The 27,764-nt window shown below is 58.8% G+C and overlaps 2 protein-coding genes across 2 annotated transcripts; both read right to left on the bottom strand.

Annotated features, from left to right (window-relative positions):
- Nucleotides 1–667: 667 nt before the first annotated feature.
- GATD3 (glutamine amidotransferase class 1 domain containing 3) lies at nucleotides 668–9,672 on the bottom strand. Its single transcript, XM_053917597.2, has 7 exons — nucleotides 9,407–9,672; nucleotides 9,240–9,292; nucleotides 7,975–8,088; nucleotides 6,937–7,056; nucleotides 3,731–3,823; nucleotides 2,432–2,588; nucleotides 668–1,516 (listed from the first exon to the last, which is right to left on the bottom strand). The coding sequence occupies exons 1-7, from the start codon at nucleotides 9,563–9,565 to the stop codon at nucleotides 1,388–1,390; spliced, it is 825 nt and encodes a 274-aa protein (XP_053773572.1). The 5' UTR covers nucleotides 9,566–9,672; the 3' UTR covers nucleotides 668–1,387.
- A 1,531-nt stretch (nucleotides 9,673–11,203) lies between these two features.
- PWP2 (PWP2 small subunit processome component) lies at nucleotides 11,204–27,619 on the bottom strand. Its single transcript, XM_024562120.4, has 21 exons — nucleotides 27,470–27,619; nucleotides 25,665–25,777; nucleotides 24,655–24,749; nucleotides 24,190–24,289; nucleotides 23,247–23,390; nucleotides 22,176–22,311; nucleotides 21,671–21,891; nucleotides 21,152–21,295; nucleotides 20,529–20,599; nucleotides 19,941–20,077; nucleotides 19,226–19,374; nucleotides 18,946–19,093; nucleotides 18,515–18,665; nucleotides 17,400–17,580; nucleotides 16,262–16,409; nucleotides 15,689–15,797; nucleotides 15,002–15,067; nucleotides 13,800–14,018; nucleotides 13,546–13,696; nucleotides 13,191–13,265; nucleotides 11,204–11,840 (listed from the first exon to the last, which is right to left on the bottom strand). Exons 1-21 carry the CDS (start codon nucleotides 27,485–27,487, stop codon nucleotides 11,657–11,659), a joined length of 2,760 nt encoding a protein of 919 aa, XP_024417888.2. The 5' UTR covers nucleotides 27,488–27,619; the 3' UTR covers nucleotides 11,204–11,656.
- Between the last annotated feature and the right edge of the window lie 145 nt (nucleotides 27,620–27,764).

Genomic DNA, 27,764 nt, shown 5'->3' with positions numbered 1-27,764 from the left:
CTCTCTGGGTCCACAGTGCATTCGCTTTGTGAGAACTCACCGAGGCACACGCTTGACAGCTGTGCACTCTGCCATATTCACAGGCACGCACGCAAGCACACATGCACACACAGGAGTGCCTCCATGCACAAGTCTGAGGCAGGAGACTAAGCTCAGCTGTCTGCCCTCCAACAGGCCCTGCGAGGCCCCCTTTAGCTGCACAGGCAAAGGCAGGCCCAGCCCTTCGGCCCTTGTGGCTGCTGCCCGTGCAGCTGCCAAAGGGCTCTTGCCTGTGGGCCCAGCTTTGGTGGGAAGAAAACTGGCTGCCCAGCAGTGGGGTTCCGTGGAGGAGGGCTGGTGCGTCCAGGGCTGAGACAGGTGAATCGGAGGGCCTGGGCAAGCGCAGTGCCAGGCATTACACCCTGAGAAACTGGCAGAGGGGCGTCCGTCACTTCCCCCTATACAGCAGTGAGGTGGCAGAGGGGCAGAGTGGCAGGACCTGCCTCTGCATCTGTTCCCAGGCTAGCACCAGCACCCAGCGAAACAATCCAGCTGCTTCCACCCAACAGCTTTCTCAAAAGCGAAGCACGAGCACTGTGGTGTCCGTGCCTCCAGACTGGCAGGGCAAAGGTGCTCCGTACCCAGGCATCCACCCCAGAAGCCCTCTCCCCAGAAGAGAAGCCGCACACACAAGAGGGACACAACACACTTTACTGCTTCTTCCGTGTGCGTCTCGTGTCAGTGGCTGCTGGCGGCCTGGGACCAACCTGACAGCTCCCACCACCCAGCAGGCCCACCACCCAGGCTGAATGCCTGCACTTCCCTTTCTTCCTGAAACGTTAAGAGAACTGAGACTCATTTAAGAAACCTCATTTACATTCTTCCTGCCAATTTCAGAAGACCTGACATACAGCTGCCTGCTATGAAACTCCCATGACATTTTAATCAGTACATATTTAGTCGGGGCTAGAGAATCTTTAATTGTCAATAACCATGGTTTGGGTTTGCTGATTATCAGATTTACAAACTTAAAAATTACTTTCCCTTCCAAACACTATTCTGAAGCAAGCCAAACCTGAGACCGTGGAATAATACCGCTAACCTGGTCTGCTTCCTGAAGAAGCCGACTCTGGCTGAGATTCGGCTGAAACTCTCAGGAGGCACAAGGAGTCACGCTGCTACTTCATCCTAAAGGCGCAGGACCGCCAGCCGCCCTCCAGAGCGTGGGCTCCGCCTCCCCCCTCTCCTGGGAGGAAGGCTGAGGGCAACACTCTTGCACCAATTTACCCCGACCCCAGGTGTGTCCTACAAGCAGAAACGTGGATTCCCGCCACACTCCCAGCTGCACAGGAGGACAGGCGGCCAGCTGCGCCTGGTGGGTGAGGCGGAGCGCACGGCCCTGGCGGCATCACTTCTTGGCGAGTTCCAGCACCTTCGTCACCATGGCCCCGATGCCGTCGTAAATGTGGTGGAGTGCCGTCTCGCACATGAAAGCCGGGGTCGTGACCACCTTGTTCTTCTGGTCCACGTGCGCCTCGTGCACAGCAGTTAGGGAAAATCGCCACCCAGCAAGGACGAGGAGATTTAGGCATAAAGTGCGCACCAGCCACTGCTCCCAGCGGCCCTCAGAATAAGTGCCACCGTCCTTCCCAATGTGACTGGGGGGGTGAGGCACACACACATTCTTCCCAGTGGAAGCTGCTGGCACTGCCCCACCTTCTGCACGACAGAACCAAACAAGAACATGACCAGCACATTCCCGAGAGAAAGCAAGCAGCTCACACCTCGGAGAACAGCGTCGGCTTCATGGAGCCGTACGGCGGCGTGCACGTGGGACCCACACAGGACCCACAGTGCCCGTGGCCTTCACAGGTATGTGGTGCTGGCCCGGGACCCACCACAACCCTGAAGGCAGGGACAGCACCTCTGCTTCTCAGATCAAGAAAACTAAGAGAGCTCATCTGCATGCCACTGCGACAGCAGAGCAGTTCCACCGGCAGCTCCACCAGGGACCCACCTCGCCACCCCAGCTTCTGCCCCAGCTCACACAGACCCTGGGAGGTGACAGAACTGGCCTTGCCCTCACCTGCCCTGGACCTACGCCAAACCCCTGGCCAGCCCAGTGCCCACTGGCTGATAGCAGGTCTGCAGGCTGCTCTGCACCAGGAGAGGGCACACGAACACCTGACACAACTGTATATGAGACACTCCAGGGTGACAGAGCCACTTTCAGCACAGACACCTGAAGGGACACTGGGACATACTGTTCCTCTGACGCCGACCCACGCGAAGATCCTCTGGGTCCAGGCACACCGCGGGACGTGGTCTGCCTATGCCTGAGGCTCTCTACACGTACGGTGCCCTGTGCAGGTCCTGGCTGGAGATGCTGCCTGCCCAGCCACAGAAGAGGGGGACCCCACCCACATGCCGCCCCCGGCTGCCAGAAGGATATAGTCACTCCCTTCACACAGTGCTTGGCGCCTAGGGCTTTAATAGCTTCCGAGGTCCCAGCGTACGGCCACTTGCCACCTTCTTCCTGCTCGTGGCCCACGGTGACCTCGACACCGTGGAGCACTTTGGCCGCAAGGACAGGAGCGATGCAGCACAAGCTGAAAGGCAAAGGATAACAGGGTCAGCTCAGGCCCGTGCAGGTGGATGCCAGGCCAGAGGTGCAGGGAGGCAGAGCTGCCGCAGCTCCCAGGGGAGAGACTGAAGCAGGGAGGGGTACCGGCCCTCTCCGCACAGGCCCCAGTCTGGGAGGTTGCCGGCAGGGGCGCTGTGCACACAGCTCCCAGGCTCAGACTCCAGGCCAGGGCTGGTGGTGCTGAGGGGTTCCCGGGAGGGCGACTGGGCCCGCCTCCAGTAAGTGACTGGAAGCCTGTGAGATAGATGCTGAGCGAAGGTGGGGACTGTCCTCCGCAGCCTCTGCCTCCCACTTGGATGAAGGGGTATAACGTAAGGTGGTCTTTTTCGCCTTGCCAGGAAAACAGCATGAAGCAGCACCCACAGGAGCTGGGGCACCTCAAGTCCGCACCCCGTGAATTTTTCCCTGGAGTGTGTGCAATGCCGTGCTCCTGCCAGGCCTTCTCCCACGGGACCGACTCCCAGGACGAGCGGTGCACGCACCCTGGCTCACTGGCATGGACAAAGCACGCACTCAGTTAAAGTAGGACTGAGAGGCAAACACTGAGACACTCGTGGACACGGGAATCTGATGAAATCAGGTCTGACCACAGGGGACCCATCTCACGTTCCTGAGCCCCTCCTGCTTGCAGGTACGGCCGGCCTCGCCCACTGAGGGAGCGCAGCTGAGAGCAGCAGCGGCAGAAATGGAGCTCACAGCAGCAGTGAGTGGAAGACGAGGCATAACTAGCTGAGCGAGGACGGGAGGGGGGATGGAGGCAGGGAGGTGGTGCTGGGAAAGGATGGGAGTTAGGGAAGGACTGACTGGGGAAGTCTAGAAGAGGACAACCATCCCCTCTCCTTCCTGTTAAGTCTTCAGGAAACATCAACATAAAACCACATTACTACAGAATTTTCAGAGCTGGAAGTCACCTGTGAAACCCCCTCAATTAAAACGAGGACAAGGGGCCAAGAGTTTTCAAGACAATACAGCGCAGAGAGGCAGCTGCCACCTGTGAGTTACAAGCCACGGGCCTCAGGCTCCAGCCCACCGCCTTCCCCCACCACCGCTGGTCACCGCAGGCCCCGCTTCCCTGCCAGGCCCACTCCTGCAGCCGGCAGAACCTACCCAATGGGCTTCCCGGCCTTGTGGAAGTCCTTCAGGACGCGCTCCACGTCTTTGTTGACTTTGCAGTCCTTCCCGTCCACGGCGAACGTGCTCCTACAATCAGAGGCTTCCTTACATCTCAGGGTTCCTGTCTATTTGCAGCCCCTGAGATCTGATGTGTGGTTCCAACGTGGCTGCTCATATAATTATATACTTTTCCGTTTTCTTTTTAAAGAGGAGGAGGCATGGAAAGTGGAAGGAGGGGGTTTGGGCAGCAAAGGTGAGGTGGGAAGGCAGACACCAGAGCAAACCGAAGCTGCAGGCTCAGACTGCAAGCCACGCCACGTGGTCCTCAGCGGTCTGCTTGGAAACCGAGCGCAGTACATGCCATTGGCCTAAAACCAGAGGCAGGTGCTCCAAGTTGACTAACAAGGAAAAGAAAGGCAAACTAAACAAGGCGCCGCCCCTTCCACCAGAGCAAGAGCAGCTGAGGAGTCCGAATAGTTTCCTCCCCCAGTTGGAGGGCATGCGCCTGCCTGCACCATCTCTGTGGAAGGCAACTGAGTGAGACCTGCCAGGTTTCAGAGTCCACCCTCTTTTCCAAGACCCGCCCTCTGGGCTTCCCTGTAGTGCCTGTGGGTCCCACCCCTCCATCCTGGGACACCTGCACGGCGCTGGCACGAAGGACTGACAGGTGGTCCCTCTCCTGACATGTGATGGCTTCTCACAGTGTGTAAACACGTCAAAATTATCATTTTACACTTTAAACACATGCATGCCAACTATACCTCCAAAAAGCTATAAAGAGAAAAAAGGACTGGACATCACGAGCGCCTACCAGAGCTGGGTCATTCACCCAGTGGGACTGTGCGCAGCTGTTAGGGCAATTAATGGACCAACAAGCTGCCCTATTAAGTGAAAAGTGCCAAGTGCAGAACAGGGAACTTCAGAGGCCATAATCTGGCTAGATTTTTAACATGACCATGCATGTGAGTAACTCAGGAAATGCACACAGAAGCTAGTAACAGTGCCGGGGAGGGGAGCGAGGTCCCACGCAGGAGGAACTGAATAACTTCTGTCACCACTGGACTCGCTGCTGCTGTGTGCTGCACCCCAAAGACCACAGCGGCTACTGCGTAGGAGAGACCGATGCGGAAGCTGACCTTTCTTCTGGGAAGGTCGGAAAGAATGAGGCCGGTGACAGGGAGTCGCAGCTTCCCACAGGGCGCTATGAGCCACAGATGTGCCTAGTGGCCCAGGGTGCCCCATGCCCTTTAACACCAGGACACAGACGCACCAGGAACCTAGTGCCCCCCCTGTCTGAGCTCCTCAGTCAACCAGGTACAGCGTCAGCCTTGCTGGGGACACACCCCACGGGGTACTCACAGTCAGAGGTAAGCCAGCGGTTTACAAAGCAGGCTCATCCTTCCAAAGGTCCAAAGTGAAGCACAGCTGATCCAGACAGTTCTCTGCCACCTCCTACCAGGAGGCTCATAAAGATGCAACATGTGGAAATCACTTCAAAGGCTGGTTTTTGGGACAGGGAGTGGGTGTGAGGGGGGCCAAGGCTCCTGGCTGGGAAAGAAGCCTTCTAGGGACTGGGGGAAAAACAGGGAGATCTGGAGAATGCAGGTAAAGGGGAGCCCCAAGGCCTCTGGATACAGAAGTGTTCTGAGCAGAGTCAGATTTTAGGGAACGTAATAACCTCTGCCTGTTACTTCTGGATACAGGACGCCCAAACAGAGCCAGCCAGGGTAGTCAACGTGCCACTGCAGGGGGGACAGCAACAACCGAGTGGTCAACTGCGTCAACAGGGTGAACGGGAGACAGCGAGCACAAGGACCCTGGCCGAGGCTGGAAGCCTTGCCCGCCCCATCTACCCCCTCCCCAGAGGACAGGCTAATTCTGATGACAGGTGAGTGCAGGTGAGGGACTTGGCTCTAAACGTCAACAGGAGGTTTCAGCAGGCCTCTGGGGTGGGCAGCTGGAAATGTGGGTCAGGAGGGGACCTGTGGTCCAGACATGGTGCCAGCTGAGGCAACACGAGGATGAAATTCCAGGGAGAACGGAAAGGGGGAGCCGGAGGGCAGTGGAGACTCCACAGAGGAGCAGCTGGGAAGAACCGGGCCCAGTGGGCAGACCCGGCAGCACTCCGAGACACCACGTCTAGGTGATGTAGGTGCCAGACACCTGCAAAAGGAGGTATGAACTGCGAGGTGAGGACCTGGAGGATGTGTGGCCCACACGGGTGGTGGAAGAGCTGTGCCCACTCAACCTGAGAACAAGAGGAAAGAGCAGAGAGAGAGAGAGAGAGAGAGAAAGAGAGAGAAAGAGAGAGAAAGAGAGAGAGAGAGAGAGAGAGAGAGAGAGAGAGAGAGAGAGAGAGAGGAGGAAGTGGCAGTTCCTGGAGTGCTGCCCAGAGCTGGTGGGCGCCGTCAGCAGGGGGTTGGAGGAAGGAAGCTGCAGAGCCCTAGGAATGGCCTGTCAGTGGGAAGACAAGCCCCGGGGCCTGGCTGCCTGCAGTCACAGTCAAGGGTTTCGTCACCACAGACCCCTGAGCCTGGGCCAGGAATGTTCCTAAAAGTAACCCAGGAAAATGCCTGATCCCAGACCCGACTTGTTAACCTCCTGTGTCCCCACTGAATACATGTCGTGCCATGAGTCCCCGTCCCTGTAGCGGCCGGTGCCAGCTGCCACTGAGGTGCTGGGACAGGGAGGCCGTGCAGAGGGTTTCTGCGAAATGCACAGGAAGAGACAAGGAATGAGAGAAGAGAAAGAGGACCTGAAACCCAAAGGACGTCACAGTGACGGCCTCCCAGGCCATCCAGTTGCTGTGGCAATGACCCAAGGGGCAAAGCAAGAAAGGGCTCCTTCCTCCAGACAGGATGGTCAGGTGACCGGAAACCAGTTTTCCGGGCCCCACAGCGCACAGGGACACACACACACAGACACTAGTTTTGCAATGAGGAGACCCACCTATGCCGTGGGCAGGTCAGAGGGAGTCACACCCAAGACTTCGGCCAGATGCTGGGGGCTCAGAAAGGAGCAGGTGAGAAAAATCCGAGTCTTGCCCAAATGTGACCTAAGTCCTGCACTACAGTGGTTCTCTGTCAGAGCAGCTACTTCATCATTTGGACTTCGAGACCCCGGCAGAGGCTCATGTCACTGCCTGGTTCCCATCGACTACTCCAGGTAAAAAGCACAAGGCCCCGAGCCCCAACACTCACAGGTTTTTGGCGGCTCCAAAGCCCCCGGGGAAGATGGCAGCATCATGGTTGGCGGCACTTAGCTGGGCCAGGTTGGTGATCTTACCACGGGCTATTCTTGCTGACTCAGTCAGAACATTCCTGGGAAAAAACAGAGCAAGAGGCCAAGAAAAGGTTCGGTGCAGACAGGAGATCAGGTGGGAAGGCTCCCACAAGACAAGAGGCCGTGTTTTCTCAGCCCCAGGGAGCAGCGTTCACACATGAATTCCACGTCAATACCTAGAAAAGGCAGTAACAGAACTACAGGGACATAGGCCTTCACACGAGACGTCTCCCGGAGCCCTTCAGCTCGGCACTTCGGAACCCACCCGAATCATCTGGAGCCTCCTGCGCCAGTCAGGGCCGCCAGGCAGACAGACCCAGGTGTCTGAGGCAGACAGCATCCATGTGGGGAACTAACGGGCAGGACAGTGGTGGGGAAGTCAGGGAGCTCCTGTGCCGAGTGAGTGAAGCCCCCACAGTGGGAGCCATTGCCACCAAGGCCAGGCTCCCAGGCAGAAAAGAAACCACAGGGGTGCCGACCAAGATGGCACTCCCCCCCCCCCCCACAGACAGAGCTGCGGTTTCTTCCCCTTGCCCATCTCGAACTGTCTGAACCCAGCTGGAAGGTGTCTGGGAACCACAGCCTCCAGGGGCCATTGCCCTCTGGTCCCCTCAGGACAGGAGGGGACAGGAGGGGACAGGTGGATCTGCAGGGTCTCAGGAACAGAAACACTGCTCACGGCTACTCAGAGGCATGCGGGGGCAGCCAAAAGGAGGTGCATGCCTTCGGTCAGAATGAAGTATGGCGCTTGCTCAGCAGGGGTGTGTTTTGGTACAGAATGGACGGTAACGCTCTGAGGCTCGCCTCAGACCCGCCCAGGGACAAGTGCGCTGAAGGACGGAGGTTCATTTGAACGGATTTGGCCCTGGCTGGGATGAAACAGCTGTGCATGCAGGTTCTCAGGGAGCTTCAACCCAGCCGTTCACAGTCAAGGACAAGAGGGGTAGAACCCACACCTGGTTTCGCTCTCAGAAGGCTGTCCCTTGGTGTGGTCGATCACGTGCATCTGAGGGACGTCAGGAGCGAAGATCTGGACCTCAGCCCCACTACGGCTCAGGTGCACCAGCACCCTGCAAGGGAGGAAATCAGACCAGGCTGGAGACAGGCCCACCCCAGCTTCACCTGTCAACGTGTTTTTAAAAACAGGATTTTAGCTGAATGCCAAGTATAAACTCCTTGTATAGTTAATAACCCACTTGCTTTACAAAAAAATGTGGTTGGCTTGCTAAAGACGCAGATGCCCACAATTTGAATTCGCTGCCACTGAACTACCCTGCAGAGACCGGCGAGTCCCCACGCTCCCTTTATAAACTGGGGTGCAGGGGGTGGGGCAAGGATTCCCAGGCTGCTGTGGGGTGTCTTCCTCCCACGGGCCAATTGATGGGGGTGCTCAGAGGTTTGAGGAGGGCTTTGGGTCAAGGTAGGAAGTTCAATTCCTGGTGTCCCCAACTTTGCTGTCATGGAGGTGGGAGGCAGGAGACATGCAGACCTCCTGGAGGGCTGCTGACTATAACAGCATTTACAGAGCGAGTCTCTGTGCCAGGCTTGCACTCACTCCCAGACTCCGTGCTGTTGCTGCCCCCTTTTGGAGGAAATGGAGATGCACCTTGTATTTCAGGCCCAAAAGCGCCTGAACTGCCCTGGTACTCACTCACTTGGGGGCTCTGCTCCCCTCCTGACCTCCTAGGCACTCCACGTACAACTTCTTGACCTACTGGGATGTTTCAAGCTGTCTGTGGGTCCTCCTTGCTTTCTCCACTCTGTCGTTCCCCCACCCCCATCAGGGCACTCCTGGCCCTCTGCCACCCACCAGCTCCACAGACTCTAAAGGCCACTCCATGTCTAGTGGAGAGAGCCAACAACTGACAGGTTCCATCAGTGGCAGTCTACAGGCAAGGGTGCTGCAAGGGCGCCGCATGGATGGAAATTGGGCTGATGCAGGAGGAAAAAACCCCGCCAAAACTCAGGCACCTGATCCCAATGTCTGTAAACACCTGGCCGTTCAAAACCGCAGTAGGGAGAAGTGCTTACTCCAGTGAGGGCATTACAGGTGATACTTAAGAAGCTTATTTTGTGTCTCCTTGTATTGTACGGATGTAATTTTAAAACTTCCCTGTGCCTCTCCGTGTCTCGTCTGTCACTTCTGCCTTTCTAACCGGAGAAAGGTTTCTCCAGACGGTTCAGGAGGAAGCAACTCCCTTCCCAGGGCGGCCGTGCTTACGCGGAGGCCTCGTGGAGCTCCGTCCCGTCGTAGACTCCACACCCGGACAGCACCTGCGGGAGGAGCGTGGGTCACGGGAAGTCCACGTGGTGGGGGGTAGCCGATCTCGGGTTGCGGTGCCCGACCTCCGGTGACCCCGCCCCACGGCCCCGCGGTGGTGCACTCACCAGCGCGACCCTGGCCCCAGGCCGCGGCGCGGAGCTGTGGAAGGTCGCGCGCGGGGAGGGTGCTGGGCCGCTGGACCACAGCGGCCGGAAGCCGGGGAGCGGCGCAAACGTAGAGGCCGCCGCCAGCCGGGGAGCCACCAGAGCCCTGACAGCCGCCATGGCAACAGGGGGACAGCGGGGTCGCAGGGTCACAGGATGGAGGGGCCCCGCGCGGAACCACCCGGCCGCACCTGCGCAGTCGTCCTGTCCACGCTGCGAGAGCGCTGGTGGGAGGGGCCACGCCTGCGCAGTCGCTGGACGGTGCTGCGACTCAGCCCGCGTCAACCGGTGGCTCTTTCCCTCAGTCTGTGCGGCTGGCTGGGCTGCCAGACCCTCGGCCCCCGCCGGTCTCCCCCAGTCCCGCCCCGCACGCCGTCCGGTGACCGGCCGCATGCTTCCAACTCCGGCGGGTTCAGGGTCGCGCCCACAGTGTGTCCCTGGGACCGCGCAGGGGCCCGGCCACCGCGCTGAACTAGCCTCAGTGTCCTCTGTCATCCATAAAAGCCATCTCCGAGCAGCGAAGAGCCAACGTTCGGGCGTCCGAGGCCCCCAGGTGTCCGTACTGTGTTTGCGTTGGGATCCGGATTTAGTACGGATTTAGTCCGCGTGGCTCTTTCCCTGTGCGTGTCGCCTGTAAACTGCAGGCCCGCCCCCTGCCCCACAGGGGCTCCACTCCGCTCGGAGCGGCGGGGGGCCGGGGGGGACCTTTCATCAGGAGCCTATGAAGGCGGTTCTCTTGCTGCCCTTGACGCTCAGTGTGCGCCCTTGTACTAATCATTGCAAAATGGGGACATTCTCATTCGTTCAGGTACCAGCTGGAACTTTAACATTAAAAAAAAAAAAAAAAAAAAAACACCAGGAGCCAGGAGTCGGTTCACAAACAACTGAAGAGACCCTTTATCCTCCCCCTTGATTTACCAATTTTCAAACACAAGTTTTTAAAAAATAGTTTCAATGGCCACAGTTGGAGGCCGTGCGCCAACAACTGGCTGGGATGCAGACACAACCCAGGGCTGCTATTGCTGGACCCACCTGCTGAGCTTCACCTTGCATTCCTGTCGCTGCCAGGGCTGCTCAGCTGCACTTCACCGTGCACACGTGAAGCTTACTGAGAAAGCTTAGCTGAGGAGGAGGAGGAGGAGGAGGGACTGCCTCTTTATCCAGCCCACATTACAGGTGGGGATGATGAGTAGGAACCAACACCCAGTGGCACGGGATGAGCTCTGCCACGGGTGCACACCCACTGTGGGTGAACAGAGGGTTACAGAGCCCAGGAGCAGACACAGGCCAGCAGTGGAGGGCTTTCCTGCCGGGTGGTGGTGGTGGCAGCGGATACTGGTGCACCAGGTGTCACATGCACTACCCCCACCTGGCCTGAGGCCTCCCATAAGCCGAGAGAGACGGGCATGTGTCCACTTTGAGGAGCACGGGAGAGCCAGGCTGTCCAGTGACTTGTGGGCCGCGCCTCTGACAAGCAATGGGATGGGGCCCATGGTCACCATCCCCGCACACTCTCCAGAAAGCACTGCTCTTGCTACGGAGCCAGGGGAACCAGGCACCTGGCTGTGGCAAAGCTGGTCCAAGCCTCTCTTCAGTGACCCCTCCCAAGGGCCACCACAGGGCAGAGCTGGCACAGCAGGTCTGAGTGAGCTCCCCAGGAGGCCGGTCTGGGCCTTCTCCCAGGTCACAGTCAGGCAGGTGCCCCCTGCCCCAACCCGATGTAGAGATTATGGAGCAGGTGGCCTAGGCTGGGCCGCATGACAATTCCACTCAGGATGCTTTATGAACATCGTGATTCAGAGTTTAGACCTCATCCATAGTTAACATTGTAGGGAACCCCATCTTTTTTTATCCCTAAATTTATCATCAAAACTTTATTATGAAAATATATAAATAACTTTCATACAAAGTTCACGAGTCTATTAATATGAACCCACTGGCCTCTCTGAAAGTCATCTTCATTAGCAAAAGCTCAGCATTTTAATTTTGGTCCACACTGCCGGGCCCTGGGCCCTGTGTGCCAAGCAGGTGCTGACCAGGGACCAGGTGGCTCGTTCTCAGATGCGTGGTCCTTACATGAAGAGCGAGTCCTCGGTGACGGTTCCACAGCTCCCGAGACTGCCTTCCACTCACTTCCTGGGCCCCAGCGGCCATGGTTCTCTCTCTTCCAGGGTCTTAACTGAAGTGAGCCAGGTTGTGACACAGCCGGCTCTACGCCAACAGTCTGTCCTTGTCATCCCCCTCCCCGTGTCCTCCACTGAGCAAGTGCAGACTGTCGTCATCATCGGACCCATCTGCTTCCTCCTCACTTCCCAGCGGGTCTGAGGGGCGCTTCATGCCCCGCTGCTTGGAAACTGCCAGAGCGTACTGAATGTTATAGCGGTTCCAGTCACAGCTGTGAAGGTGCACAGGTCCCATTAGTGCAAGCGGCAGTGACTTCGATCCCACCGTAAACCCTGGCTCACCGGGCACCCCACCACCCTCTCGGTAACACTGAGAAAACCAGCCATGGGTTGCATGAAGCCTGGCTGGCCCCACATGTTTCCTTCTCTCATCTCTGCCCTGGCCCCCGGGTGTCTACCCCTTTCAGCCCTGGGGCAGTGGCCTCCAAGGACCCGACTGCAAGACCCGGGCCTTCTGGTCTGTCCTCACTGCCCCCGCCCTTCCTTGGATCCAACCAGCATAACTTCACCAGTCAGTCCCACCCGACATCTGAGGAAGTACTGGCTTAGAGACCAGACAGGGACCCTAATTCCCCACGTTAAGAGAATACAGATCATTTCAATGTAGGAAACCACCAGTGCGGACGAAAAGGGGAAAGGATGAGAGAGAAAAAGTGAAGCTCTGTGAACTCTAAAACAGACTCGCAATCTGGCAGCACCGAGGGAGCCTCCCCCAGACCCATACACAACAGCCGGTTGTACCCCCACACCAGCGACAGACAGACACTGAAGTCCAAGGAAGAATCCCTTCACATCCACCCCAAACAGCCAGGAGTCGATCTCACGGGAGGCAGCTGGACTCCCGGACGGAGCTCTGTGGGGTCACAGAACTGTCCACAAGAAGAAGGCTCGCCCCGGAGGTGGCGGAGCCCACTCAGCCCCTCTCTGCCTCAGTGTTCCCGGGGGAAGGGCTTGTTCTAGACTCAGAAAGACTGAGGAACCACAAGACAGGACTTTGGGTCCCCTGGGTCCAGACATGGGGCAGAGACAGACAGACATTCAGGAATGGGGCTGGGATGCCTGGCCCCTGATCCTGACCACAGCACCTCAGAACCTACCTGTCTCCACTTGCCCAGTCAACGGCCGGAAGGGAAGACACCCCAGCCCCCCACTGCCAGAGGCCAACCTGTGAGGCCGCCATGGCTCCACTCAGCCTCAGGGGAGCAGTCGGACAGTGCCCGAACCGTAAAGGAACCACCTGATGGCAGAAGGATGAAGGCTTCTGACCCCACCACAGCATGCCCTCCTCCACTCGCCTAACCACAGCAGGCACTCCTTGTTTCACTGAGCAGTTTCTTCGTTGTCAACTCCAAGCCTCATGTGAAGCTGGCCTACCTCGAGTACCACTATGAGGGGCAGACCCAGCAGGTTTAGTTCACCAGCAAGCAGTGAGGGAACAAGCACCTCCAGCCCTGGTACCTTCTGTCCCCAAATGAGGTGTCACAGGGAGCAGACCCCGGTATGGGCCAGCTGGTGATGGTACAAGCCCCGCCCTGCCCACCACCACTACCAGCAAAACGTACAGTTTGGAGATGTCGTCCAAGTGTCGCTGGATGCTCTTCTGAAGGAACTGGACAGCCGGCAGCAGCATCCCTGCTCTGGAAAGGAGACTTCTCTTAGTGCTTGGCAGTTACGGGGTGCCACACTGGCCTCGCGTCGCACGCTGTGCCCATGTATAAAGGCCTCCCTCCATGCTGTATGTCTGTAAAGGCCTCACGTCACGCCACACGTGCACGCGGAGGCTCCACTTCATGCTGTGTGTGCACGTACAAGCCTCAATTCATGGCGGGTTTGCACGTAGTTTCCCTTTATACCTACAAAGGCTAGCTGACCGAGTGACAGGAGTCCCACATGAACGAGCAGGCAAGCACATCTTACCTGGACTTCAGCTTCTGCCCGTGGGCCATGAGCAATTTCTGAGTCCATATAAGGTAGAATTCTAGATGGCGAGACACTTCAAAAGACGAAGCCAAAAATTCAAGCACTTTCTCCACATACAACTCAGGGAGGGAGGAGCTGATCACATCGACTGTAAGAAAAGAGCAAGTCCACGATCACTCTGCAAAGAACTCCAATCAGGAGAAAAGCCTTTCTGCACCTGCCCGCCCGCCCCAGCCAGGTCCGGTGCTCACTCTCAGCCCAGGGCACCGACTCTAGGGCCTCCTGCACCAGCTTCTTCTCATTGAGCCGGAGGGCCATAAGGATGGCCCTGGTGAAGTCCCGCTGGCGCAGTGCCGCCCGGATGCGCCCAGGGGTGACGCTGGTGTCCAGCTCAAACGGGTCAAAGAGCATCTGGGTGTCCAAGGAGTAGATGAGGAGCCCCTCGGTGGTGGTGGCAGCCCAGCAGCGCCCTGCAAAATGAAGAAGTCACATGGCTCCTCAACAGTTACTCTTACTTTCCCTCATTTATTTGCAGGAACAGGTATTGACCATATTCCCGTGGGCCCCAACACAGCAGCACAGAAAGGAGCACAGGATGTCTTTCTCTCACTCCTGCCCCAGCCGCCAGGCAGAAGCGAGGGCCTCTCTGGAAGGAGCACCTGGGTCCTGGTGCAAGCTGCCCTCCTGAGCACTGCGTGCACGTGGGAGCAGCCACGCATGGGCCCTCCTGCCTTATTTACACCAGCAGGCCTGGCAGCCTTTCGGGTTAAGGGCACGTACTTTCACCTCTGCAGGCCATGTGGTCTCTGCTGCAACGTCTCAATACCACCACAGGGCCGGGACAGAAGGCACAAGTGAACCGGCGTGGCTGGTGTGTAAATTTTTACTTACGAAACCAGGTGGTCACCAGATCAGTCCCTCGGCTGCGGTCTGCACCCCCAGTTCACACAGCGGTGACAATGCCACATGCTGCCCCACACCTTACTGCTCTCGTCATTCAGTCCATGCTGGAGAGTGTCAGCTGTTAAGTACTAAAGGCAGGCCCTCTGCAGCCCTGCTGTGCTCTGGTCGGTAGGCCCCAGGCCCTGGTCGTGCTGCCCCACTCCCAAGCCGTCAGAGACGATCTGCTGGGCACTCTGGACGGCAGGGCCGGGTGGGCAGCAAGGTACCTGACGGCAGATGAGGCAGCCCCCACAGCACCCGTGAAGAGTGCTCAGAGCAGGTGCCTGCCTCACCGTTTCCAAGCCCAGCCTGTCTGAAGTCACAGCTTTCATAGCCGTCCTCCAGAGGACAGAGGTGACTGTGTCTTAAGCATGGCAGACAGTGCAGCCCAGAGCCAGCCAAACACTAGACCGACATGGACCCTGGGAGCCAGTCCCGCACAGTGTGGGCCCCCACGCCCGACCCCATCCCTTCCACTACCAACAACCCCCCCACCGCCGCTCTGGCTCACCAGTGGGAGAGAAGCGGAGTGAAGTCACCCTGATTTCAGGTTTGAAGTGGCGAGAGCTCATGTCACCTGGAAATCAAAGGAACCACTCAGTTACAGGGCAGCACAACCCCTGCCATTCACCTGCCGAGAGAGGGCCCCCAGAGTCACTTCACCTGCCAAGAGAGGGCCCCCAGAGTCACCTCGCTGGCCGGGGTGGCTATGGGCCCACCAGGAGCAGCAGCCCAGCCCCGGGCCCTGCAGCCCTGTCTGTAAGTGCAGCAGGAGAGCCCTGTGCCCATGTCCCAGATGCAGTCCCATGGGAACCTCTGACCTGAACAAAGGGCCGTCGGAGCGGACACTCCCCTGGACATGCGGCCTGGCCAGCAAACGGCTCAGTTGTTCCGGGAGGAGACTGCCACCCCAGCCAGGGCTGTGAGGCGGGGGGTCCCATCTCCACCTGCCCGTTCAGCCAGGCACCTGGTGCAACGCACATGCTGCGTGACTGTGCCAGCAGCTCTGGAGTGCAGTGCAGGCTCGTCCTCCCGGGAAGTGCCACGCAAATCCTCTCTGGCACTTTATTTGCAAATCCTTTTTGTAATGGATAGTACTTCCCCATGGAATGAAACTCAGTGACTCAAAGAACCAAGAGCAGGGTGGCCCAAGAGCACTGTGGCCAAGTCCACAGGGGACACGCGGGACCCTGCTCACCTTTCTTTACACCTGGCAGCGGTATCACAACTCCATTCTCCTCCCCGGCGTCTTGATCAATTAGCGCCAGGTTGCCAAACTCCGTCATTTTCCTTCGGTTCAAAAATTCCTAGAAGAGCAAAACCTCAGACATGTCGCTGCTAGAGGTGGGAGACGGGGGGATATAGATCTCCCCACCTTCGCTCACATATGTAAACACTGAAGCCCTGCCTGGAACGCACACAGGACACAAGGGGCCTGAGAAGAGACAGTGACAAGCAGTTTTGTGGCAGAACCTCCCTCAGAGCCTGGCACTGCTGGGTAAGAGCCAGGGCCACCACCACGGGGGTCAGGGTCTCTCACTCAGCCCTCGAAGGGCTCCCAGGGGCCTCTGGGAGGGGTGTGAGGCTGCTCCCTCAGACTGGCCGCTCTGGCTGCACGTCCTCAGGAATGCCAAGGACACTTCTCCCCAGAAACACTTTGGAGAGGGTGGGCTGGCCACCTCATGCGCTCACATCACAGCCCAGCCGGGCCCCGCACCAGGTCCTGAGTAGCCCACAGAGTTGTGCCTCGGAGCTCCCACTGCTCGCTCACCTCCATGGCGTCCAGAGACAGGTTGCAGGAGATCTCAAACTTCTTCCTGAGAATCTGCTCCTTGACGTGGTAGATGCACACGAACTTGGACATGCCCCCCGCCAGGACGCTCTGGCCGTCCGCAGAGTAGCACAGGGTGGTGAAGGCCCTGCAGCACAGGGGACTCGGACTTAGTCACCACCCAGGGGCCTCCGACACATGGTCCTCCTACCATGTTCCCCAGCAGCCTCCACGGCTCAGGGCTTAGACACCGGCGGGACCTACACCTGCAGTCCACAACATCAGTCTTGCTCCTTCTGAAGCAGCAGTGCCCCCCGGTGGGGCGTGGCCTTCAGCCTCCTGGGGGGCACGACCTTGGCACAAAAGGGCCACGTGGCTCAAGTGAGGGCATGTCCTGTTGAAGTCAGAATATAAAGGAGGCCACCCTTGGAACTGGATGTCTTTGAAACTGCAACCCTTTGTGCTCCAAAGGACACCGTCCGGAAAGTGAAGCCGGCCCGCAGATGGGAGAAAACGTCTGCAGACCCCGGGACCCGGTGAGGCTCTTGCATCTTGAACACGTGCACTCTCACAACTCAGTGAGAAGGGCAGACACCCCGCTAAAACGGCCCGATGCTCTGGAGATCTGGAGACACGTTTCTCCAAAGATGACAATCAAATGGCCAACCGCCCGTGAAAAGATGCTCGACTATCCTTCCTCAGAGAAACACGAACCACATCCACGAGACCCCACCTCGCACCCAGCAGGGTGGCCACAACTCAGAACGACAGACAGTAGTGTGGTGGTGAGGATGTGGGGGGCTGGAACCCTCCTGCACTGATAGGGGCTAGGGAAACTGTCCGCAGGTCCTCAAAAAGGGTCACCCTAAGTCACCAAGCAACGCCACGCCTAGGGACAGACTCACGAGAACCAAACACAGGCGTCCACACAAGCCTGTCCTGCAAAGCACAGAGCAGTGCTGCTCATGCAGCCTAAGTGCGAGGACACTGCGGCCACTGACCCCCACAAAACCCCAGCACGGCTCAGTGTTCCCTCTGCAGTGGAAGAGCCCCAGGGAGCACTCCCTGCCACACCTCCATGAAAGATCTCCCCACCTCCCACCCACCAAGACACCTCGCTCCTCGCCAAGGCACTCACTTCCCCTTGGCCGAGTGCTTGGCGGTGATCTTGTCCAGCTCTTTCCGGCCAGCCTTGAGGTCGTGCCTGCCCTCGATGGAGCCCGTCTGCACAGCATTCTCAGGGTCCCAGAAGGTGATCTGTGAGTTCAGTGTGGCCACCGCCAGCTCTGCACCATCAGGGCGGAAGGTCACAGCCAGAGCTGAAAGGAGATGCAAAGAATCAGGGTCTGAGCAAGGCCCTGGGCTCCAGTGGACGAGCCACACACTGGCCGTCCTCATCACCAGCTCCCTGAGGGGGCGGTCTGTCCGAGCAGGATGGTGAAGGGGGCACACAAGCTCTCCGAGATGCCCCACTGCAGGAGGAAGGCCACGCCCGCTACACATGCAGACAAGGCCCCAACTGCCTCGGGACAGGGGTGTCCAGGCTTGGCCACAAAACCATTCATGAAGGGCTGAGCAAGGGCCAGCCAGGTGGGAGGGCGCAGGGTGCAAGGCAAGGCCGGGCACAGATAAGCAAAGGTGGTTCTGGTAAAACCTCAGCCAGACTGGAAACAGACTAACTGGAGGTGGAGGTCAGTGTGGAGGCCCCACAAAGGCACAGGACGCCGGCTGCTAAGATACTGAACCAGAGCCAGGTGGGCAGCAGGAAGCAGAGAACCCCGCAGAACCCCGGAGTCCCATGGCCAGCAAATGCATTCTGTGCAGGGCCAGACAGCAACCAGTCCAGCCTTTGCTGAGTCCAGTCAACTCTGCTACTGCAGTGGAGAGCGGTCACAGGCGAGACGTGCACACCCCACTGGCTGTGCACAGAGACACCTTCCTACACACACAGGTGGTGGGACTCCGGGCGGCAGGCCCTGTCAGCCTGCCTGTGGGGCCCGCTGCACCTGCTGCTTCCCACCAGCCAGTGCAGGAAGTGTCAGGGAGCTGCAGCCTGGGCCCCCGCTCGCTGTCCTAGGGGAGGGCCAGCCCAAACTAACACGACTGGATTGCCAACCCCGACAGCTGTGGGGCCCTTGGGAGTCCTGGGTTTACATCCAAACATACAGCCAAGGTGGGCAGGACCAACACCGAGACCCAGCCTTCCTATCCTGGGCCATGACTTCTGCCCACTAAGCCCGCAACGCAGCTTACCGTCGGAGGTCAGAGTCAGCGTCTCTGTGGTCTTCCAGCTGTCCACCATGTCCCACAGACGCACCGTCCTGTCCCAGGAGGCGCTGGCCAGGACCGACCTCATCGGGTTAAAACACAAACCACTGATGGGCCCCTCATGGCCGGACAAGACCTACGGCAGGTCACAGAGGAGGTCTGAGAGCTGAGAGCATCCACAGGCAGCCTTGTGCTGGACCCGGGGGCACGCAGATGCCGTGGCTGCTGAAACGCAAACACTCTCAGCACTCAAGGCTGTGAGATGAGAAGGGAAGCGGGGAGGCCAAGCCAGAAAACTGGAGTCAATTGTGGCCTCTGTCCCACCCACTCCCTCAGGGGCTGCCCTTCCTGCACGTGGCATGTCCCCTATCCGCCAACCCTTCTGGAGCGCAGCTCCCAGGACAAGCGGGCCTTACCTCAAGCAGCCTGCCCGTCTGCATGGACCAGATGAAGATCTCAAAGGAGTCCTGGGCCCCGGCAGAAACAATCTCCCCACTTGAGTCCACCGCCACGCAGGAGAACTGGGTGGGCCTCGGGGACGTGAAGGTGCGGAAGTTCCGGTACCTGCCGGGAAGAGAGGAGACCCAGGTCGGCATTGTTCCCGGGGCCTGAAGGCTGCAGCTTCTCCCCGAGCCCCTGTCCACAGCCCAATGCAGAGGACAACCTGCTGAGCCAGAGCCTGAGCAGAGAGGTCACCTGTGAAGGTCAAAGGCCCGCACAGTCCCGTCCATGGAAGAGGTCACAATGACGTAGCCAGTGGCAGTGAAGGTCACGCCAGTGACCCCACTCGAATGCTCCGTGAAAGTGATGAAGCAGAAGCCACTGAGGGTGTTCCACACCTTGACCTGCAGTGGGGAGTGAGGAACAGGTGGGCCCCGGCTTAGGCTTGCTCCCTCTCTCTGTCTCTCTGTCTCTCTGTCTCTCTGTCTCTCTCTCTCTCTCTCTCTCTCTCTCTCTCTCACACACACACACACACACACACACAGGAACCCCAGGTGGGCACGGAGGCCCAGGGAGACCACCTGCCTGCCCCTTGCCTCCTCCCACTGCCCCCATGTGAGGGAGGGCTGGGGGACTGTGGGAGGTCCTGCGTCACCTGGGAGATACAGCAAGCACTCGCCTGCATCAGAGGGTACCGTGAGCCCCACAGGGCCCTCAGCCGAATGGCTACATGTGGGAGCCCGAGTCAGGGAGACACCCGGACCCCCCCAACTCCGATCCAGTAAGTCTGGATGTGCTTTCTCACGAGCCCGGATGAGGCAACGTGAGCCCGCAAGCTCCGGGCCGATCCCCACAGCTGAGGGCTGGCCCCAGTTCCCCGGCCCACAGGACAGGGACAGGACCCCATAGCTCCTCCCAGGCCACACTCCCTCACTGCTGACCAGCCCACGTCCGAGGCAACACAGCCCACCTTGCCATCGTCGCCGCCGGTCACAATGTACTGCCCGTCAGGGGAGTAGGCCAGGGACACCATGCTGTTGAAGTGCCCCTGCTGCTTGAGCACGTAGGACTCGCTCTGCCACTCCCACACCAGCAGCTGGCCCAGGCCTGAGGGGCACACGGGGGGTGGGGGTGGGGACCCGCTCCTGACACCCTGCCCCATGGGAGACGGAGGCACCAACCGCCCGTGAGATTCTGCGTGGGTCACATGGCCCAGACTCAAGCTGGCACGGTGACTGCCCACCCTGCCCCATGGCAGACGCTGCCACCACCCTTCTCCTGAGTGTGGGGCCCCAGCACAGACATGCCGGCCGCCTGGTCACCAGCGTGCAGAGTGGCCCACAATGCAGGCACTCGCTGCAGCCCACCAGAGCAACCTTGTTCTGGAAGTTTCACTGACAGCTCCTTTACACGAGCCACCACTGACACACAGCAGGCACCTGGAAGGTGTCTCCCCGGGCCTGGAGGGTCCAGGTCCCAGGCCGAGGCGGGACCACCAGCAGGTGTCCCAGAGCAGAAGCTGCTTCTTGTGCTCAGATAATCTGGCAGGAAGACGAACCTGAGCAGCCCAAGGCGATCCAGTCCCCAGAGCTATTGATGGCGACAGACTCGATCCTCTGATCTGAGATGCTGCGCAGAAAGCAGGACTCAGTGAGCACAAGAGCCCCTGTCCCCACCCTCTGGATGGCTAGTGACGAGGACAGGACTCGCCTCTGGCCACGCACTTTCTCCCCACCCACTTTCTAGAGTAAACAATTCCACCCATTCAAAGCTTCGAAAACCCAGAGTGCTGCACTGCCTTCAAAGCCTTAAAGCTGCATGATTTTGTGAAATCTATATCTTAACTTTTTCTATGTAACAGTGATGCCAAACAGAAGGTAAAAAACAAACATGAGAAAAAAAATGACGTGACCCACACACGGGCCCAAAGCCCAGGAGAGGGGACCACAACATCTGAGACGTGGTAGAGTAGCAACATCCAAGTCCCCCAGGCCTCCACGCACCTGGCCAGGACAAAGATGAGGGCAGGTGTCCTGGGAAGCCCCAGTGCAGCCACTATGGCCTCCTGGCCACTCCCGGCCTGAGGTCAGGGCAGGCACAGCATAGCCTCCACCTGTCCCCTGCCACCTGCCCCTCGGACTTCCATAAACCACACCCACCACAGAGAGCAGAGGCACCAACCTCAGGGAGTGGATGAGGTTGAACTCTGGGAGCTCGTGAAGGTGGAAGATTCCAGAAGCAAAACCAGTGACCAAGAGGTGGATCTTCTTGTGATAGGCTGCAGCTGTCAGATTATTAAAATCTCCTTCTTTATTGAAAAAATACCTAAATAGATGGGGGATGGCAGAGTTGTAGAAGGAGGACCAGAGCGCCAGGCTGGTCTCACGGCCCTGGCAGGGACCCGGAGGTCACACCCCTCGCTACACGCTGGGCACGCGGGCGCCAGCCCCAATTACACGGCCTCGACTCCCCTATTTCCACACCCGCAGCTCTCCACTCCCTAAGCCTCCCTGACCCCACACTCAAGACCCACGGCAGGCTCTCAGCTGGTGCCCTGGAGCCACGCCTCCCCAGGGTGGGCCTGAGGAGAAACGGCCTGTTCCCTGTGCTCTGGATCCCTGCCCCAAGGATGTCCCATCCACGTCACATTTCAGCCTGAGAAGGTCGAGGCCCTCCACCCTCTGCGGACCGGAGACCTACTTGGCCAGCCGAGAGTACTTCACTTTGCCCTTCTGCTCCTCCGAGGCCGGCGTGGCTTTCCCTCGGATGGTGGTCTCCTGCTCCCCCTCTTCCTCCTCCTCCTCCTCCTCCCTCTGCAGCAGGTCTGCCTTCCAGCCCGTGGGGGCCTTCAGCCTCAGGCCCTCAGGGGCGGTGTCACACTGCCACACACACAGGGCTCCGTCCTGGCTGAGGGTGTAGAGCTGCAGTTGGAAGCATACGGGTGGGCGCTCATCACCCAGATCCCAAAGCCCACACCACCCATAGGCAGCTGTGACAGGAACCCTGTTTACGCGTTCTGGCGAAGCTGCCCCCAAGCACTGACAGATGACTCCCAGTGGGAAGCCAACGGCCACCAATGACCCCAGATGACCCAGGAAGACCTCCATGGAAGGGGCACCTCCATCTACAGGGAGGGGCCCAGGACCCCACTCATGGCCGTGAGGTGGGACACTGTGGGGCTGGGGTTCTGGGGGCAGGGACATACGTCTAGGCTGTTGGATTCAAAGAAGCAGGCCACGATGGCATCCTTGTGCCCCCCCAGGGCATAGTAGATGAGGTTGTCCCAGCGCTCGGCCCCAAACACCCACGTGGACATGTCTTTGCTCCCAACCGCAAAGCACCTGGACAGAGGAAACACAGCTCGTCCTCAGGGCTGCCAGCCAGGCACTGCCCCAAACACAGGGGGGACACCCCAGGGTGGTGAGTGGGGGACAGGTCAGGGGCGCTGGCTACATCCCTCTGTGCATCTACCGGGACCAGGAGCCTCAGTGGACACGTATCACTGTCCTTCCTCAAAAAGTAGTCCCCCGCAGGGGCATCCAGGGGAGCCCCAAGAACTGATGGCAGAGCCCATTCAGTGTTACTTGGGTAACCTGCTCCTCGAGCCTCCCTGACCACCCCCCAAGGCCCCAACTGCAGCAAACTGCTTATGGCAATAAGAGCCAGACCCAGGCACCTTGTAAGAGAAGGGTTAGTGCCGGGGCACCCGCCCTTTCCCCATCCCCCAGAAACGGGAGACTGTCGTCTCCCACTGACACAGTGCCTGGGGGTTGTCTCCCCATCGTAGCGCAGGACATATGAGACCCGCTGGTCCGACATACAAAGCATTAGCCACTGCCGGCCCCACCTCTCCCTGCATGCAGAGCAAGGGCAGCAGAGAAAAAGCCAGCAACACTCAGGTGCCTTTGGGGATGGGTGGCGATGGCAGCTGTGAAAGGTCGGGCCTGGGCAACCCGCAGCGCCCATGCTGGGGGGCGCCTGCCAACTCGTCCACTGACCGTGGCTCTTGAGACATTCGATGGCATGAACTCAGCCACAATGCACTGGGTTACAGCTTTCCTCGTCAGGGTCCCCATCCTGCTCTCTGATTTCAGTGACCAACACCAGGAAGTGTGGCCCTAACTCAGCCAGGAGCCCTCCCTGCATCCAGCCCCACACAAGGCTCAGGAGAGGCCATTTCAAAATGAAACATCAGGACGTGACAATGGACACTTGGTGTTCCCTCTCTAACAAGGGGTCCCTCCCAGGCTCCCCGGCCACCCCTCCCAAGACTCACTTGGAGTCATCTGTCCAGTCAATGTGTGTGGTCTCATCATATGGCCCAAAGTAGGTTTTGTCCAGGACAAAGGCGTTGAACTCCCGCTTCCTCCCAGGGGCGTGGTACATCTGAGCAATGTTGCCTTTTGTGACAACAAATTTCCTGTGGCAGAAACAGTAGCCATCAATATTTGACACTAGCGAGAGTCCCGAGGCCAGCTCAGGGCCTCTGAGAAGACAGCTCACCTGCTCTGAGTCTCTTACGAGAGGCAAACCTGGAGAACCTGCCTCTCTCTGGCCCCTGAAGGGCGGGTGAGCAGAGTCAGGAAAGAGGCAGACACGTCCTGTGGGCCCCACCCACACCCCAGACCCAGGCACAGTTCCCTCAGGCGCTCCCTCCAGGCCACCTGTTCCCAAAGCCAGGACAAGCTCAGACAGCCCTGGGTGGAACCAAAATGAAGATACCAGCCCTGCACCAAGGAGTGGCCACCACCTCGGATGCCGCTCTAAGGGGTTTCTGAGTGTGAACGTGGGGTGGGGGCACAGCTGAAACCTGAAGCCCCCCGACACCCCCACGGCACATCCAGGTCAGCTCAGGAACAAACCCTCCCTCTGAGGCCTTAAACCTGTCCCCCCACAACATCCTCCTCACTATGGCCTCAAAGCCGGTGGCTACTTCAAAGCCTGGCTGTCTGGAGGCCGTCAGACCCTCTGAGGGCCCCGCCTGCCCTGGAGACGCTCCTGCCCTGGAGCAGGGGGAGAAGAGGGGCCATGCCCAGGCAGCCCTGCAGGAGCCCAGACCCCATGGGGGCACTCAGCTCAGGCACCGTCTGGGCTGCCAACATGAGGCAGCAGCACAGGCCCCCACGGGGTCGTCCTGCGTGGGAAGAGCCCTCCGGGTCAGCACCAGCCGGCTCCAGCCCTCGACAACACCCGGTCCTGAGCCGGGGACAGGCCCTCACCTGCCATCAGGGGAGAAGGAGACGCTGTGCACAGAGCCCTTGAAGTGGAAGTGGTGGAGCACAGACCTGCAGACCAGGCTGACCAGCAGCGCGTTCCCTCCTGGAGAAAGAGAGCGGCCACTGGGTCCACCTGACATGCGGCTGAAATGCAGGGAGTTCTGTGTGTTTCCACGGTCGGCTCCAGGGCTCCAGAAGCATGTGCCCGCACAGGAGGCCAGCCCCGCCTTGTTGCCAAGGGCACATGGCCAGGGAGGATGTCCAGGCACATCCACACTGGGCACACACACCCTCACCAGGGCCCAGCTGTGAAAGCCACTGAGGGAGGGAACTAAGTGGGCCTACACCCCCAGCAGGCCCCGGAGCCGGCTCCGTGTCACCCTGATGCCCCACATCAGCCCCCCAACTGGTGCCATCAGTCACCGCCCTGCACACCGTCTCTTATCTCTTGTGGTCACTGGTGGTTACCTTCATCGACGATGATGGCGAGACGGCCGTCTGGGGACAGCCCCACACACTTGACGTTGTACCGAGTGGCCAGGGGCAGAGTGTTGGACTTGTTGCTGAGGGATAGAGAACAGAGCCGTGCAGCTGGTCACGTGTCATCAGAAAGAGAGGCCAGGACCACCAGGCCACCTGCCCCCAAGATACGCCCCTCCTGTCCCCTGGGCCAGAGCTCGTTGCTAATCCTCGCTCCCTGCTGAAGGGACAGGAAAACAAATCCCTGGAGAAAATTTGGCACGGCATATTAAAAACGGGCTTCGGACACATCAATTTTGCTTCTAGGACCGCGTCCCGAGATTTAGCACATGTGCAAAGTCAGAAAACGGGAAACAAGCTAACAGTCCAACAGGAGGGGGTAGCCACAAGGGGCAGCACATCATGTAAAACTGTTTTTACAGAAAATGCAAAATGGAAAAACGAGTAATGGTAACATTAGGTTAGATGCTAATTTTGTCCTGTGTTTTATTTTCCAATGTTTCTTCAGTGAACATGTGCTAATGACCCTAGAGAGCCCCTGTCACGGGTCGCTTACACAAACCAGGGGCAGTGATGGCCCATGCAGGAGTCCTTCCCTTCAGAAAGGAACACAGCAGCCACGCTGTGGTTCAGGACAAAGAGCACACACCCGAGCACGCAGAACTGGTGTGCAGCGAGCGCTGTGCTGCCTGGGCAGGAGTCCGGGGCGCCTTCCACGCCGCCTTCCCACACAATTTGGCTGAGAGACACGATTGTACCTTCAAGGTAACAACGACCTAGATACCCAGGGTTTAGCTGAAGAACTAGAATGAAGAAACTGGGATTCCTATGGCCAGTTCCACAACTGACCCAGCGATTCTGTGTAATCCTGTAGCCCCCAGCTCAGGCTGCCTTAATAACTAACAGGTGTACTATGAAGAGGACTGGGGAAAACACCGTCGATTTTTACAAGCAAACCATAATGACTGCTACCGTCAATATCAACCTAGCGTACTTACTTTTTAAGGTCAAATACAGTGACTCTATTCCCCACAGGACTAATCACCGAATTTCCGTCACATGTAAAATTTAAGTTTCCACGCCGATAGACTGTCCCCAGCAAATTTGAAAACTGGAAAGAAAACAAAGCTCTCTCAGTACACAGAAAATGCAGAGTCTCAACCCGGAAGAGGGGTAAGTGATGCATCTAGTCGAGGACATGGCGCAGAGCCTCTGCAGGGTCCCTGGTCATTCCTGGGGTCCCTCCAGTCATCCCCTGGGACACTTACTGGTTGCTTATGAGGCCCAGCCCTGAGCAAGAGAGAGGAAGCAGAAGTGAGCCCAATCAATCCCCAGGAGCCCCGAGCTCCCTCCAAGGTGGCCGATGGGTACTGTGAGCATCGGAGAAGCCTCCACAGACAGAAGATATTTGCCAGACGGAGGAGAGAACGGTAGCAATGAAACAGCACCCCAAGTGCATCTTGGGTTCAAGCCTTCCTGAACAGAGGAGCCTGCCAGCCACATCCCAGCAGTGGGAGGGGCAGAGGCATTTCAGAGGGTGGTCAGGGAGGACCCTTGGAGGGGCCACCTGGGCTGGAACCTGAATGAGGAGCCAGCCAGGCCCGCATTGGGAGCTGCAGGCCAACAGAACCCCCGAGAACCTCAGGGAGGTGGGGGGTTGGAGTGGGGGGAGGACTTGGTCATCTGAGGTTTTAAACAGAGGCCTGCCATACTCCAATTCCCACTTTTTGAAGGCGACTCCAATGACCATGGAGGCAAGAAGGGAAGCAGAGAAGCCATTTAGGCTTCTGTGCTATTCCACATGGAAGGTGAGGGTGTCCAACCAGAGGTGACCCCAGGAATGGAGAGAGCAGATGAGGTGCAGGCCCTGCCAGGAGCTGGATATGGGAGGAACAAGGGCAGTGATGAAGCCCCCTCCAGGTCTGGGTCATAAGGGAGTGTTAGGTAAGACAAGGGTCTCAAAGTCTGGGCAGTTCTTACTAAATGCTAAAATGTAGCAAAGTATTTTGCAAATAAGCTTTACTGGAACCACAACGGGGTAAGTTTAGACAACTGCAAAGAACCTATTGACAAGTAATTAACCTTACAAGTACATTAACAAGTAATGTACACAGTCAGTGTACATAAGCAACAGCTTTGGAAACCACTCCCCTGCCTCCTCTACTTGTCACAAGTAAAAACAACTTCTTCCAACAAGACTTATGTTCCTTTGGCGCAGACACTCCAAGCCACGAACCCAACGTGTTGAGGAGGCGGGGGTGGTGGGGTAGGGGGTACGAGATTGTTTGGAGCAGCGCAGGTGGGGGATGCAGCCAGTGGGGGCCTGCACCGAGCAGAGACCGACAAGGGGGAATGACCCGCCCTTGCGGGAGGAATGGGACCAGCAGGTCAGCCGCTGAGTCTCGATCCTGAGCCGCGGAGCTGGACGAGGGCACAGTGACGTCGGGTGGGCTCAGCGACACGTCTCCGCCCATCTGCGTCTGCACCCTTCCCGTCACCACGGCCTCTGGTAACCGGGAGGTCAGCTCCGGGCAGGCCTATTCGCCCCACGCCGCCGCCTACGGTTCGGCCCGCCTTCCCTCCCGATACAGGACGCTGCTGCCGCCTGCAGCCCTCGCCGCCCAGACTACCTCACTTTACGTGGTAAGGACAGTGCTGCCGGACGCCGAGCCCAACCAGGCACGGTTCGTTGGCCCCCAAAGACCAGGTCTCTAGCACCTACACCCCTGCTTCCGCGCCCCCCGGCCCCACCCGGACCCCGGCCACCGAGAGACCCCGTGTGCCAACTCGCGTCCACGCTCACCCGGTAGGCGAACTTCATTGCGGCCGCCGCACGTGTGCTGCCACACAGCCTCGGTGCCCCGCTCGCCTACCTGCAGCTGGAACTTCCGGGCCGGCCGCAACCGTACACCACAGCGCCCCCACCGGCCGGGAGGTGAGGCGCCGCCAGAACCGGAGACCCAGCCCCCCGAGCACGCCCACGCCCCACCCCAAGGCGGAGCCTGGGCCTCCAGCTCCGCCCAAGCCAGAAAAAGTTCCAGGCCCCGCCCACACCCTGCCCCAAGGCGGAGGCCGAGCCCACGGCTCCGACTACGCCA

Source organism: Desmodus rotundus, chromosome 2 (genome assembly GCF_022682495.2).
Source record: "Desmodus rotundus isolate HL8 chromosome 2, HLdesRot8A.1, whole genome shotgun sequence".
Taxonomy (NCBI): domain Eukaryota; kingdom Metazoa; phylum Chordata; class Mammalia; order Chiroptera; family Phyllostomidae; genus Desmodus; species Desmodus rotundus.
The sequence above is the reverse complement of the archived record's forward strand: the minus strand, read 5'-3'. Positions and strand labels throughout refer to the sequence as shown.

Excerpts from the sequence above, each read along its gene's own strand:
- GATD3 (XM_053917597.2), bottom strand. The coding sequence starts at position 9,565 with ATGGCGGCTGTCAGGGCTCTGGTGGCTCCCCGGCTGGCGGCGGCCTCT. Across the intron at positions 7,057-7,974 it reads CCTTCTGAGAGCGAAACCAG|GAATGTTCTGACTGAGTCAG; the intron begins GTGTGGGTTCTA and ends GTTTTTTCCCAG. Across the intron at positions 1,517-2,431 it reads ACTGTGTGAAGGGAGTGACT|GAGGCGCACGTGGACCAGAA; the intron begins ATATCCTTCTGG and ends ACTGCTGTGCAC.
- PWP2 (XM_024562120.4), bottom strand. Across the intron at positions 24,290-24,654 it reads CGCCATCATCGTCGATGAAG|GAGGGAACGCGCTGCTGGTC; the intron begins GTAACCACCAGT and ends CTCTTTCTCCAG. Across the intron at positions 23,391-24,189 it reads TCCTTCTCCCCTGATGGCAG|GAAATTTGTTGTCACAAAAG; the intron begins GTGAGGGCCTGT and ends TTTCTGCCACAG.